The sequence below is a fragment of the Littorina saxatilis genome, linkage group LG14 (genome assembly GCF_037325665.1).
Source record: "Littorina saxatilis isolate snail1 linkage group LG14, US_GU_Lsax_2.0, whole genome shotgun sequence".
In the NCBI taxonomy this organism is placed as follows: Eukaryota; Metazoa; Mollusca; class Gastropoda; order Littorinimorpha; family Littorinidae; genus Littorina; species Littorina saxatilis.
In genome coordinates this window covers 37,584,497-37,600,080 of record NC_090258.1, presented here as the reverse complement: position 1 = coordinate 37,600,080, position 15,584 = coordinate 37,584,497, and the positions used below count along the sequence as shown (strand labels likewise).

Sequence of the window (15,584 nt, the reverse complement as noted above, 5' to 3'; positions counted from 1 at the left end):
ACGCTTGCGCACAATTAAAATTCCAAGCTGACAGCGAAAGTCTCACGGCTTGGAAAGATAAATATATGCGCATGCAGGAAAAATAAAGAATATTAGGTAGTGCCGTACTGTATGGCAGCTTGCTTTCCCCAGTAAAAAAAACGGCCGAATTTCCAGGGGGGTAACATCAAAGTACTATATGAAATCTGATCTGATCATATCTGACCTTATCGTATCGTATCTAAAGGAAGTGATGGTTTGTTGCTTGTGCAGCAGGTGAGCCAAGAGCTGAAGCGACGGCAAGAGGCCCAGATGTTGCAGGACAGCGAGGCCATGCCGCCTCCACCCGCTCCCCCGCCCCTACATGGCCAGCTACCTGCACCAGGTGACCCCTTCTCTCAGCCGCCGGGTCCCCATGACCCCCCTGAAGGTGGGTGTTGATTTGTTCATTAAAGTTAGATGATGAACAATTTGTTAATTAAAATTAGATGATGAACAATTTGTTGATTAAAATTAGATGATGAACTATTTGTTGATTAAAATTAGATAAAATCATAGAGCTGCACAGAGTAATGGCAGAACTGTTGTTTAAAGGCTTGACTGAATTAGCTCCCTGTTTTAAAAGTTTTATTCAGCATAGTTTTTTGTTCTATGTCTTCCGTTTTATTAGTTCTTGAAATTGTAAGATCCTACCGTTTGAACAAATGTTCGTCAGATAAAGGTCAAAGGATGTAAACAACAGAACTTTTTCTTTTATTGCGTGTGTGTGTGTGTTGATGCGTGTGCGTGTGTGTGGGAGTAGAGTCTCCCTTATGTGTGTATTTCATTTTCTTTTTTTTTCCCTTTCATGCTGACTTTTCCCAAAAAAGAAAATATTAAATATGGTGGAAAACTGCTTTTCAATTGACTTAATTTATCTCGTTGCAGCCCTGTCACCATCCATGCGGAACCCCTTGCAGAACGCTGGTGGCCCTGGCCCCCCGCCTTTTCAGCGCTGGCCCGACGACCCGTTCAACAAACCGCCCACCATGGACCACCCACCCGACTCCTTCTCGCCCACCCCACCCCACGCTAGGCAGGGAGTGGGGGCACAGACCCACGAGTCCTTCCCCTTCTCTCCGGGTACTCCCAAGCATGATTCCTTCGCCATGGGTCCCGGAACACCCAGACCCAGACTGCAGCATCAGTCGTTCGAGCAGTTTGTGCGAGGGCCGGGCTCCCAGGGGGCGTCACCGTCTGGGTCTCCGCTTCCACCTGATGACCCCTTTGGGAAGGGTCCCATGCCGCCCAGAATGTTCGGCGCACTTCATGGTGAGGCTGTGGCTTCTGTCGTCACAAATTTGTGTGTGGGTGTGTGTGTTTGTGTGTGTGGGTGGTTTGTGTGTGTGTGTGTGTGTGTGTGTGTGTGTGTGTGTGTGTGTGTGTGTGTGTGTGAGTGAGTGCGTGAGTGAGTGAGTGAGTGAGTTTTGTTCAATTTCATGTTGCATTTTTTGTCTGTATTGTATTTTAAAGGAGTTCTGGTAACTTTTTTACACCTCCTTTCTTTCGGTTTTATCAACTGTGATTTCCATTTTTGTCCTGCTTTTTCTTTTTCCCAGTCTTATTTTCTTATATTTCTTATTTTCTGCTAGCCTCCTGTAGTCATTGAGAAATGTCATGGCACGCAAGTAATATTCTGACTTTCTCATCTTGCATGCACAATCCTACGTTTTGAAAAAATAACATAAACTAGAAATTATTAAACATTTGTCGGGTTTTTTCATAGGTGGAGTTCGTGGGAAACAAGAGGAACACCCAGGCACGTCACAGCCACACGATCCTTACGCCTTCTCCCCCTCCACACCACAACCCAGCACATCCCAGGATGACGTTTTCCACGGACCTATGCGTCTTCCGCTCTCTGCTCCGGATACGTTCCCGGGACCCTCAGCTGCTATGCAGGCCGGCCTCGGTCAGCGACCCAGTTCGGAGTCCGGGGATATGTTTCACGGTCTGCCGCCTGGAGCCATGGTTGAAGCGTACGGCCCCAAGTCGGGGTCGCCCTCCGCCCACGCTTCTCCTGTACACACTCACAGTATGGCCTCCACCCCACCCCGCCCTGGCCAGTACGCGCTCAGTCCTGGTCAGTATTCTCCTTGTGAGTGTGCAATATATTACATCTTATTTGTAATTTTGATCTAAGTATGACATTTTACACAAATCGAGATAATCGGTGTTCCTCCGCGGTTGAGGTGAACAATGACTGTTGAGATCTGTGTCATATTTTGGTCAAAAATACAAATAACATTTGTGTCCATCGATTTTATTTAGAAGTTCTTTTTATTTTTGTCCCCTTTTGACATTTTTGTCCTGTTTTTGACTGTTTTTAGTCAGTGTTATTCCCTCAGTGTAATGCAGTGAAATTCTCTTGTTGAAAACCTCAGTATGCACTCAGACCTGGCCAGTATTCGGCTGTTATACATATGGAATATTGGGGGATAAGATAGGAGAGGGATTGCATGGGTGAGCTCGGCTTGTGATGACCACAATTGTGGGCGTCAGTGACCTCACTGCTATTTTACTTTTGCTGGTTTACTGGAGGTGCTTAACTGTTGCCTAAGTTTCTGACCATTTACAATGCTGATGTGTACTGTCAGCGATTCCAATGATTTTTACGAGTTCCGCTGTAATCAGGTCACGGCGGCATGGCAAGCCCCATGCGCCACCCTGAGGCAGGCTTCCCCCCTGAAGGCTTGAGGAGCCCCCACCACCTTCAGCGCTCCAACAGTCTCCCCCACTCCTACCAGGGTGTGCCACCTCGCTTACCCATGGACCCGGCCCTGTCACGTTCCATGTCTGAAGTTTCTCCCGAGCAGTACCACCCCCGTATGATGCCCCCGCAGGACGTGAGTACTTTGGTGATGTGGATGTTGTGGTTGTTGTTGACGATCGTGCTGGTCTTGTTGAGTGCTCGAAGCGACGTTGCTCCTAGCTACACTGTCTTGGTCTTGGTCTGGTGCGATGCAAACGGCTGGCACAGTTTTTGCAGTTCAGTACAATGTATTTTCTTCATAAAAAAAACCCAATGTTTTCTATTTTCACTTTTCTTCTCTCATTTTGATACAGTATCTCAAGTGTGTGATGTAGACTTTCTTGTGAGTTGGCTAAAAGTGATAGTGAACTATCCACATAGTCTGTATAGTCTATGGTATGACAAATTTTCTAGTTCGTTGCCGTTAACATTTCATATTACATTTTCCCTAATGTTCTTGTAAACCTTTAACAGAGGGATTGTTTTGTGGGCAAAGTTTTTCTGACTTCACTGTAGTTTGGATGTTGGTCTTGTATGTTCTGCACCACTGTAGACGCTCCAGAACATTTTAATGTACAGCCAGGTATAATGTTCTTACTGTATTTAGGTGGATACAGTTTTGAGGTGACATTTTCTCACACCATGTTAGAATATTGTAGTGTATACCCTGGCACACAAGGTTTTACAAGGTGTCATGCCAGAACAATCAGAATGCCAATGAAGCTTCAAATTCTAGATCATGCACTAGAGATACTGTACTCGGAACCTCCCTTTGCAAACCTCCCAATTTAAGACTTACTACCCCTTGGTTTTATCAGATTTTCTCTTCATAACCTCAGTAAATTTACCTCCATTTAAAGACTCCCTCCATTTAAAGACTCCCTCCATTTAAAGACTCCCTCCATTTGAAGACTCCCTCCTTTTAAAGACTCCCTCCTTTTAAAGACTCCCTCCATTTAAAGACTTCCTCCATTTAAAGACTCCCTCCATTTAAAGACTTCCTCCATTTGAAGACTCCCTCCTTTTAAAGACTCCCTCCATTTAAAGACTCCCTCCATTTAAAGACTCCCTCCATTTGAAGACTCCCTCCTTTTAAAGACTCCCTCCATTTAAAGACTCCCTCCATTTAAAGACCTGATTTAAGACCTTCATTAGAGACTCCCACCTTCTTAAGACCTGATTTTATCAGATTTTCTCAGGTCCGAAAATGGGAGTTCCAGTGTATAAAAATGCGTTATTTTCCCCTTGAAACTGTGCCGGCCGTAGTTGTGGTGTTGTGAATGAAGCAGTCAGTGACCGGTGTCCTGTGTGGCCGAGCATGCAGACAGACGTGAGAGATGATGCCACACGCAAGTAGTCTTGCTTGTGCAGTGGCTGACAGCCACAGTGAATCGTCCTCGTAGTCTTGTGTAGTCTGTGTTGTGACTGATTTTCTAGTTAGCTGTAGCGGACATTTTGAAGGACTAACCAGTGACACTTTGCTGTAGATCTAGTGTGAATGTATTCTAATTTATTGGATGACAATACTTGACTTGTAGCTCTCCCTACGCTTTGCTCTGCTAATTCTCCAGTCAACAGTGCAAGGAGTAATTAGTTAAGCTGAGCTGAATACAAAGGTCACAATGTTAGGTCGTACTCACATTTCTTTTATCATATACATCAGTTCTTGTTGAGCGTACCCATGTATAACACTCGCAGGGGCCACTTGGTACAGAGAAGGTAACTCTGTCATCCAAATGGCAATACTGCGACTGTTTTCATTCACCCCGCCATATTAAGGCAGCCGTATTCTGTCTTCAGAGGATTATAAATCAGTAAAAGAATGAAATACATTCCATGGTAAGATAAATCTGAATGTTGAGACCTTTGTATGCAGCTGCTTACAGTACCAGTTATTTCTAATGCTTGTGTGTGTTATAATGAGAGTAATAGCTTTTACCTTGTATCACTCTTAAATGCTGCCAGTCAGTTTTTAGTTGTAACTTTTGTTTATTAGTATATTACAGTCACGTTTTCAGTTTCAGAGGTTTTGATTCACAGAGTTGTCTTCCTTTATTTTGTTTGACATATCTTTTTCTGACATCTTACAAGCCACTTTTTATGGTGATACACTTCTTTGTTCAGAAATAAGTTTTATTTTTTATTAAACAGCTCTGTAATAATCTACAAGTATGTATTACGTATGCTCCATTCTCAGAGATGTTCACAAGTTGTAGTGTCGGTCTTCAGGTGATCAGAAAGTATTATTTTTACATTGCCTCTTCACATGGGAAATGTTTTAGGTGTGCAAATTTAAAATGGAAAATGTTAATAACATTGAAGTGCAGAGTTTATAAACATTGTTGCAATCATCAACGTTCACCAGTTCACCAACACATTTGTTTTAAAAACAATCTTCACATTTACTTTGTTTAAAGGATGTTTGCGTTGTTGTTGATCACAGTTTGCTTTACCTTTGCGTTAGGCCTAAAAAAAAAAATAGGTGTGGTTACGGTAACCCGACCTACCCTATTTTTAGGGGCCGACCCTATAACTTTTTATTACATTTGTCAAACAAAAAAACAAAAACCAGTGCAGAAAACGCAATGAAAGCAAAAGCGCTCGAGTCGCACACTTATTTCCCTGTCAAGTAGGTTTAATTTGTACACATTAGAAAAAAAAGTTTAAAAAACAAAAGTGATTGCCTACCTTCCTACCCTATTTTTTGGGGCTATGTTACCTTAACCACATCTTTTTTTCTTTTTTTTTTGCCTTACAATGTTTGGAAAGACAATTGACTGGAAGACTTCTGAGCTTCATGGGGCGGGGATATAGCTCAGTTGGTAGCGCGCTGGATTTGTATTCAGTTGGCCGCTGTCAGCGTGAGTTCGATCCCAGGTTCGGCGGAAATTTATTTCACAGAGTCAACTTTGTGTGCAGACTCTCTTCGGTGTCCGAACCCTCCCCCCGTGTACACTACATTGGGTGTGCACGTTAAAGATCCCACGATTGACAAAAGGGTCTTTCCTGGCAAAATTGCTTAGGCACAGTTAATAATTGTCTACCTATACCCGTGTGACTTGGAATAATAGGCCGTGAAAGGTAAATATGCGCCGAAATGGCTGCAATCTACTGGCCGTATAAAATTTCATCTCACACGGCATCACTGCAGAGCGCCTAGAACTGTACCCACGGAATATGCGCGATATAAGACTCATTGATTGATTGATTGATCATGTAGAACATTAATCACCATGAAAAGTGGCAGCTAAGATGTGAAACAAGCACTCTGTAGTCTTTATCATTTGTTCACAATGTTTAAAACGCCTGTCTTCGCTGTATTTTAAAGCTGCAAAATGTATTAAATATCCTTTGAACAAAATCAGTTTTAGACACAGCAGAACAGTTCTTTCCCATAAGTTTGAGCATAATGAAGAATTTTTTAGAATTTGTATCAGCTGTAAAGATAGTCATCAGATGTTCTGTTCAAGGAAGAAGCATAGTCAGGCGTATTTTTCACCAGAAGATGAGAAGAAAGAAAAGCAGGATTATTCTTGAAAGAAGTTAAGGCCTTATGCGTCCCCCTGTTTCTTTCTGAAAAAAACATCACTGTTAATGCCACAATGAAATGAACTTGTGAAAACATGTTCATAAGTCATACACTGGCTGACATTTTGGTAGCTTTTTATAGACAGCTCTGAGAGCTAAAGCTAATTTTTCCATCATTTTCAATCTTGGGAGTTGGAAGGGACAGAATAATATTGATAAAATTTTCAGTTGTACGGTTAAACTGCTTTACAAAGGATGATGGTCAGTTGACAAGAGGGGAGGGAGGGGGTGGGAAGTAGGGGCAGCTGCAGCTAATGTTATCTCGGGACTATGCAGGGCTCCCACTTTTTCACAAATTTGCAAATTGCCGAGAAATATGAAAAGGAGAAACCTACAAATGTGCTCATATTTGCGCCAAGTTGCACAATTTTAATGCAAATTTGTAAAACATTTAAAAAATAAAAATGTTCACCACCCCTCTTGAGAAATTCAGGTATTTTTGCTTTGTTCAGTGGGAGCCCTGCTGTGTCTCTCACGGCTAGCAAAAACTCTCTGTAGAAGAAATAGTAACTCTCTCTGTGGAGCTTGATTCTGATGGGTTGTGTGGCGTGTGTCTTTCTGTCCCGTGGTGTCGCTGGTGTAGCCTGCACTGGTCATGCGACGTTACAAACTGGGTCCTCACGGGCCATACCCCTGGCCACCCTCACTAGTCCCGCCCCCTAGTGTGGTAAGTGGAGCTTCTGGTCACTTGCTTATAGCACACACTTTGATTGGCTGCTCCCCCTTGCAAGCTCTGGCTGGGAAGACTCGTGGGCCTGGCTGTGGGACTGGACCGTTTCTTTTGGCTAACTTGGAATGATTCTCACTGCAGCATAAACATTAGGATGAAAATATCGTTTCTTTTTGCTAAGCGCTAACTTGCAATGATACTAGCCGCAGCGTAAACATTAGGATTAAGAAAAAACGATGAAAATATGTGAACAGAATAAGAAAGCGTATCTTTTTGCTAAGCGCCAACTGGTAATGATACTGTACTAACCGCAGCGTAAACATTAGGATTAACAAAAAACAATGAATATATGTAGAAAAACCAACCACTGATTCCGCATTAGCAGTGGGTTTTCGTTGGGCCTGGCTTGTCTGGATTGTCTCTCTTTGCTGTAAGGCTGTCTTGGCCTTAAATAATGACTGCAGCAAAACATGGACAGTTTGAATATTAATTTATAAGCAGGGAAGAAGTAGATGGAAAAAGTTGTAGTTGCTGATTGCTTTCCGTGTAAACACTGTCTTGAACTAAAAATAACAGTGGTGTAAAATCAAGGATTCTTTTTTTTACTGAAATATAAAGCAAGGAAGTTGTTGCTATGAAATGTGTAGTTGTTTGTTATCTTCAGCATAACCATTGTCCTGCAGTAGTACTAACAGCTGCTTAAAGTTAATAAGTATTTTGAAGGGTTTCTCCTTACAAAGAAAACATTGTGATTACTACCGCCAAGGAACTGCATCTTCTCCATAGTCTGTAGGCATTTAAAATTGGTATTTGAAGTTTTAACAGCTAATATTAGTATTATGCTAGGTTTGAAGAATAGAAAAAAATCTGTAAAAGTTAACTACGAGTGGAATGAACAAAAAGTTTGAAATTTCAAGGTGTTCCAGCAGCCTTACCTACTTGTCTCCCACCACTTGCAGTGACGTGCATAACAGCAAAGTGTGTGTGAAGGGCAGTGGGTTCTGTGTTGCTGTGTGTCTCCATATCAAACCATGCAGTACAACAGTCATGTCATCCTGCAGTCAACTTGTCAACAGTCATCTCTTTCCGCAAAACAGTCATCTCTTCCCACAGTACACTTGTCAGCAGTCATGCCCTCCTACATTATTCTGTCAACAGTCATGTTTTCTTCCGTACACTTGTCAACAGTCATGTTCACCCTGCAATATACTTGTAAAAATCCCAGCTTTCCTACTGTACATTTGTCAAAATTTCAACCTCTACAGTAAATTTGTCAAAATTCCAACCTCTACAGTAAATTTGTCAAAATTCCAACCTTCCTTTAGAAAATATGTCAAAATTCCAACCTTCCTACAGACAGTGTATTTGTCAAAATTCCAACCTTCCACAGTACATTTGTCAAAACCCCAGCCTCCCTACAGTATATTTGTCAAAATTCCAACCTTCCTTCAGTACATTTGTCAAAACCCCAGCCTCCTTACAGTATATTTGTCAACATTCCAACCTTCCTTCAGTACATTTGTCAAAACCCCAGCCTCCCTTCCAGTATATTTGTCAAAATTCCAACCTTCCTACAGTATATTTGTGAAAACCCCAGCCTCCCTACAGTATATTTGTCAAAATTCCAACCTTCCTACAGTACATTTGTCAAAACCCAAGCCTCCCTACAATACGTTTGCCAACAGTAATTTCACCCTGCAGTGAAGTTATCACTATCAGCCGTCAGGTCTGCCTACAACAGTCACTATCTTCTCTAATATTCATGTCAAGATTCAGAGTACTCTTGTCAAAAGCCAAAGCTTCCCATTGTACAGCTATTAACAGTCTTGTCTTCCTTCAGCACATTTCTCAACAGTCATGTCTTCCTAGGTCAGCAGCTGTATCCTCCTAACGCGATGTAGTTAATACATGTGCTGGCAGCAGCTTGCTTATATTCATCTATTGCCATTATACAATTTCTTCGCATTAGCTCTTGGGGTTAACTTTCTACACTGGTAGAGGCACACAAATGTACTGAATTCAATCCTCTTGTTTCTGTTATCTAAGACAGATCATGACGTTAGAAGTAGAGTGTAGCGCGGGGATGTAGCTCAGTCGGTAGCGCGCTGGATTTGTATCCAGTTGGCCGCTGTCAGCGTGAGTTCGTCCCCACGTTCGGCGAGAGATTTATTTCTCAGAGTCAACTTTGTGTGCAGACTCTCCTCGGTGTCCGAACACCCCCGTGTGTACAGGCAAGCACAAGACCAAGTGCGCACGAAAAAGATCATGTAATCCATGTCAGAGTTCGGTGGGTTATAGAAACACAGGGTTCGTACAGAGTCCTTGAACCCTGGAAAACTCCTTGAAAATTGGAAAACCTTTTCCAGGCCTTGAAAAGTGCTTGAAAATAGAGTTTTGTTAAATAGTCATTGAAAAGTACTTGATTTTTCCAAATTGTTGCCAATACATTTCGTCAGCAGCTTGTCTTGTTTTAAAAAAAAAATGCAACCCCCTTTTTTTTCGTCAAATACAGTACACACATTTTGGGAGAATAAAAGATCGAGTGAAAACAAAAGCAGACGAACTATTACTAGTCACCTGTAGTTGCTTCCCTTCCTGAAGGTAAGCTTGGTGCTTTGCATTAATTTGGGGAAAATCATGTCCTTGAAAAGCATTTATTTGGTCCTGGAAATGTCCTTGAAAACTCCTTGAATTGTATCAGCTCTGCCCTGCAGGAACCCTGGAAACACGAAAATACCCAGCATGCTTCCTCTGAAAACGGTGTATGGCTGCCTAAATGGCGGGGTAAAAAACAGTCATACACGTAAAATTCCACTCGTGCAAAAAACACAAGTGTACGTGGGAGTTTCAGCCCACGAACGCAGAAGAAGAAGAAGAAGTAGAGTGTGCACATTTTGTTGCTTTTGTTTTCACATTTCAGTTCTGTTCGTGCTTGTGCTGCACTTCTCAGTCTTGTTGTTTTGTGTGTGTGATTACTTCCCTCCTCTCCAAATAGGCTGTAACACCTCTGTGTGCTTCTCACCTTATCAACCATCTAATGGCGCAAGGACATGGAAAGCACTTTGTTTAGTGTAGCTGAGGTGCACGAAGAGGAACTGGATGCCACCCAATTGGGTGGGAACAAGCCACAGGGTCTGATTGGTTCAAATCAAAACAAATCTCAATTTCAACCAATCCTACCCTGGGTTTCATACCACCCATTTGGGTAGCACCCTGTTTTGCTTCATGCACCTCAGTCCAGGACTCTGAATTCAAACTCACTTTATCATCAGTATTTCTGCATTGCACATTGCTCCATATAGTTGTCTTTTCTCTCTCTCTCTCTCTCTCTCTCTCTCTCTCTCTCTCTCTCTCTCTCTCTCTCTCTCTCTCTCTCTCTCTCTCTCTCTCTCTCTCTCTCTCTCTCTCTCTCTCTCTCTCTCTCTCTCTCTCTCTCTCTCTCTCTCTCTCTCTCTCTCTCTCTCTCTCTCTCCTTTTTTTGTTTTTTTGGGGTAACTTTTCATCCCACTCTATAGCAATCATAACCCTAGCTCGTGCTGTGTGATTTTTGTTGTTGTTGATTGATTGGGTTGAATTTGTGGGTTTTGATACTAATCCTCAGGTTCATAATTCCACTGTTTTTCGTCTAACTGCATGCTTGTGTTGATGTTGTGGAATATGTTGTGTTTCCTTGGTGTTTCTTAAAATGTTGTTAACAGATAATTCTCACATTTTCACACTTAGGTTATAGAGCTAACTGAGGACGAATGAGCAGCTTGTTGTATAAGATTTCATTGTATTGGTTGCATTTGACTCTTGAGGTTGCACAACATTGTACTGGTTGTAGTGATTTATTTATGATTGTGTTGTCATTGTTGTTATTGAGTGAACATTGTAATATTGGTCTTAAGTGCATTTTATGCTGGCGATTCATGCTTTACACTCGAAAAAGGGAAAGTTTGTGCCATCAGGTGCCAAAAGCACGGAGTTGTGTATTTTGCTGACCTAAAACTGTCTGGACAGCTACAGAACACGTACCTTCAGTTCAATGAAGTAAGAGTAAGAAAAATCAAGTTATTTCTGATTCAGAGGAGACATTTTCCTTTTTATTTTTGTTTCGGAAGAACTAAAGTGTTTCCTCTTGTGCAGAGGATTTGCTCTTTCGGTCGCAATTTTGTTAGTGAAAGAAAAACCTGATGGCATAGAATTTTACCTCTTTTTGTGTGTGAAACTGAAAGTAGTGAAGAAGCTGCAGATGGGTGTTGAATATTGTAGTGATACATGTATGCTGCCTCCCCCGCCCTACCTACGCCTTGGCATGGTGTGTGTAAGTGTGTGTCAGTGCGTGAGTGTCCATCAGTGATTCACCAAGTAGAACTTACCTCATAGTGTCGGTGTCAGTGTGTCACACGGTAGAGACCGCTATATTTCAGCAGGTAACCTGGTTGTAGAGGCACACAGGCTTTGAAGAAAAACTAATCAAATAAGATCTGGTACACTTTGCAGGATCGTTTGTGATTCCTGAACTAGCGGGTTAAGTTTCGGCTATCACTTGCTATCAGCACAGTTATCAAATGGTCTGCACACTTGAGTTATCAAGTTGTTTGCTTAGAAAACATTACACCACTGTCCATTAGTCAGTCAATATTGTCTGTGGGTGGTTCACTAACCAGAGACACTGTACCATTGGTCAGTCAATATTGTCTGTGGGTGGTTCACTAACCAGAGACACTGTACCATTGGTCAGTCATACTTCTCTACACTGAATGTGCATAGCATAACAATTTGTGGGTGTAACCAGCAGCTATAGCCGTGATGTCAAATCATCTGCATGTCGGTTCAATACATTTGTATTTTTATGTAACATCAGCGGCAAATTACCAAGCACACATTGTGTCAATGTCAGCTGAGCCACACTACAGTAGAGTTGCTTGAATAGGATTTGCACAGCCATTAAATCAGTGTTTATCACTTCAAAATGTTGCTGTAGATTGTTCTTGTTGATTCTACATGTATTGTAAAGACAAGATTGTGCACAAACACTAAATCAGCGTGTATCACTTCAACTAGATGTTGCAGTAGATTGTTCTTGTTGATCCTACTATAAAGACAACATTGTGCACAAACACTAAATCAGTGTGTAGAACTACAATATGTCACTTTAGATTGTTCTTGTTGATCATATTGTCAAGACAACATTGTCGTTAGACACAACCACTAAATCAGTGTTTATCACTTTCAAAATGTTGCTTTAGATTGTTCTTGTTGATCCTATTGTAAAGACAAAATTGTGCACAACCACTAAATCAGTGTGTAGAACTTCAAGATGTCACTTTAGGTTATCTGTGTTGATCATACTCTGAAGACAACATTGTCCAAAGACACAAACACTAAATCAGTGTTTTAGATTGTTCTTGTTGATCGTATTGTCAAGAGACCATTGTGCACAACCACTAAATCAGTGTGTAGAACTACAAGATGCTGCGTTAGGATAGGTTGTTCTTGTCGGTCATACTCTAAAGACAACATTGTGCACAGACACATCCAGACACTAAATCAGTGTGAAGACCTTTGGAATGTCACTTTAGGTTGTCCATGTTGATCATACTGAAAAGACAGCATTTGTGCACAGATATCATCATTAAATCAGTATGTAGAAACTAGAATGTTAAGATGTAATCTTGATTCAGTGGAAAGTATTGTAATGCTCATAATGTTCTACCCCTCACACTAAATCAGTTTATAGAATGTTAAGATGTCATTTTTATTCAGTGGAAAGTACTGTAATTCTCATAAGGTTCTACCACTCACACTAAATCAGTGTGTAGAATGTTAAGATATCATTTTGATTCAGTGGAAAGTACTGTAATGCTCATAATGTTCTACCCCTCAAACAGGGCAACAGTTTGTTAGCATTGCTCTGTTGACATTTTTGTTTGTTTGTTTGTTTGCTTAACGCCCAGCCGACCACGAAGGGCCATATCAGGGCGGTGCTGCTTTGACATATAACGTGCGCCACACACAAGACAGAAGTCGCAGCACAGGCTTCATGTCTCACCCAGTCACATTATTCTGACACCGGACCAACCAGTCCTAGCACTAACCCATTAATGCCAGACGCCAGGCGGAGCAGCCACTAGATTGCCAATTTTAAAGTCTTAGGTATGACCCGGCCGGGGTTCGAACCCACGACCTCCCGATCACAGGGCGGACGCCTTACCACTAGGCCTGTGCCGGTCCTCTGTTGAAATAGACAGTACTTGGTTTAGTCTGTCTTCACGTTGTAAGCTACAAAAAACACTGGACCGGCACGGTTGGCCTAGTAGTAAGGCGTCCGCCCCGTGATCGGGAGGTAGTGGGTTCGAACCCCGGCCGGGTCATACCTAAGACTTTAAAATTGGTAATCTAGTGGCTGCTCCGCCTGGCGTCTGGCATTATGGGGTTAGTGCTAGGACTGGTTGGTCCGGTGTCAGAATAATGTGACTGGGTGAGACATGAAGCCTGTGCTGCGACTTCTGTCTTGTGTGTGGCGCACGTTATATGTCAAAGCAGCACCGCCCTGATATGGCCCTTCGTGGTCGGCTGGGCGTTAAGCAAACAAACAAACAAAATACAAAAAACGCTGTTCCTTCATTTCTAGTTTGCACACATTTCTCATGGGCATCAGGTGTGGACAGCAACAATTTGGAGAATGTTAAACATAGGTTGGGAACATTTTCCCCAGAACTTGTTAGAGGTCTCTGGGAAGCAAGCAAGCACACACATATTTTCGAAACATGTGACTTTTGGTTGTTTGTTGTAAAATGATACCAATCAGTACAGACAAGGTGTATTAGTTTGTGGTGTGTAGTGTGTACTAAAGTCCCTAAATGGCATGCCGCCTTCCTTTCACATGCTGTGTACTCGTATGGATGTTGAGGGAATATTATAACTGTACTGTTGTGTATTTTGCTGTTGATAATACGAACGTACATTGCACAATGGAGTATGATCCAGATCTCTTTTCTTCTTCTTTGTTTTTTTTTTTTTTTGGGGGGGGGGGGGGGGGGGGACTTATTTGAAGAGGAATGAAAAGATTGAGTAATAATATTGCTGATGGTGCTGTACCAATGTGGTAGAAAACTCTAGAGCATCAGTCTCACGAACCAGATAGCAGTCAGAGCTACAGCAACAAAGCACAACGTAAGAGAACTCTAATAACATAAACAGAGTAGTAATAACATAAACAGAGTAGCTTTTGAGGCAGACTTGTAAGGGGGAATCAGCTGCAGTGCAATGGGAAGAAGGATGGAAGATAGGACAAGGGAGGGGTGCTTACTAGTGGACAGGAACTAGTTTTATTGTAACACAGCCTCTTGTATGTTCAAAGAAAAAAAGATGAACAAACACCTATCTTTTTTTCGCAGCGTGGTCAGGTATGAGATTCTTCCGCCAATTGGAAGACTTCTGGGATTCGTAGACTTTTGAAACAATTCGTAATCTAATGCCTGCTGGTATGGAAAAAAAAAGTTGTTCCAGTGAGAACAAGGAAAATGGACAAGATTAAAACAGGTACAGTGATACCTCTGCTTTGAGACCTAAAACTTGAGACATTTACTGATCTAGATCTTGAAAGCGAGTCTTATATTATGGAAGTGAAGTAACCGACAGTGACACTATGAAGAAAGTGTCTGAGAAATTGACGTCTTAATAGTCGAGGTAGTCTCGTAAAGGCGGTCCTTCATTGAGCCCCATTTCAACTTCACGGAGTCTTTTTACCCAAAACTCAGTGCTAAAGCTTTGTGCGGGCAGCTTCGCAAAGTATACTTCGCGTAGTCGACTTGGCCCAGTTAAGGACAGGCTTTATTGGGTCTGAATTGACAGGTTCCACTCTTTAGAGGTAAGGATTATCCAGTTAGGCAGACTACTTGGTGTCGTGGCGAGAGGTAGTCTCGTAATGAAGGGTCTGAATTGAGAGGTTCCACCCTTTAGAGGTAAGGATTATCCAGTTAGGCAGACTACTTGGTGTTGTGGCGAGAGGTAGTCTCATAATGAAGGGTCTGAATTGAGAGGTTCCACTCTTTAGAGATAAGGATTATCCAGTTAGGCAGACTACTTGGTGTCGTGGCGAGAGGTAGTCTCGTACTGAAGGGTCTGAATTGAGAGGTTTGACTCCATAGAGGTAAGGATTATCCAGTTAGGCAGACTACTTGGTGTCGTGGCGAGAGGTAGTCTCGTACTGAAGGGTCTGAATTGAGAGGTTTGACTCCATAGAGGTAAGGATTATCCAGTTAGGCAGACTACTTGGTGTCGTGGCGAGAGGTAGTCTCGTAATGAAGGGTCTGAATTGAGAGGTTTGACTCTTTAGAGGTAAGGATTATCCAGTTAGGCAGACTACTTGGTGTCGTGGCGAGAGGTAGTCTCATAATGAAGGGTCTGAATTGAGAGGTTTGACTCCATAGAGGTAAAGACTGCCCAGAACGGCAGACTACTTGGTGTCATGGTGAGCGAGTGTGTAAGGTGTGTGTGTGATTGTGACGGCCAGGGCGGCGTGGTCGGGCCCGGGACAGGGGAGGCAGCGATGGGGGGACTGGGCCC

General features: G+C 42.4%; 1 protein-coding gene across 8 annotated transcripts in view; it reads left to right on the top strand.

Annotated features, from left to right (window-relative positions):
* LOC138947709 (histone-lysine N-methyltransferase 2C-like) overlaps positions 1-15,584 on the top strand; it is a 168,752-nt gene that overhangs the window by 46,561 nt on the left and 106,607 nt on the right. For 6 of the 8 annotated variants that reach the window (XR_011449765.1, XM_070319248.1, XM_070319250.1 and 3 more), the window contains 5 exons: positions 253-409; positions 907-1,290; positions 1,745-2,101; positions 2,653-2,864; positions 6,942-7,025. Coding sequence is in view for 7 of the 8 variants with exons in the window: in XM_070319248.1 (XP_070175349.1) it covers positions 253-409; positions 907-1,290; positions 1,745-2,101; positions 2,653-2,864; positions 6,942-7,025 (1,194 nt within the window). In the remaining variant the exon portion in view is untranslated. The remainder of the gene's footprint in view (positions 1-252; positions 410-906; positions 1,291-1,744; positions 2,102-2,652; positions 2,865-6,941; positions 7,026-15,584) is intronic. The other 2 variants (XM_070319245.1, XM_070319249.1) reach the window with 2 other exon arrangements.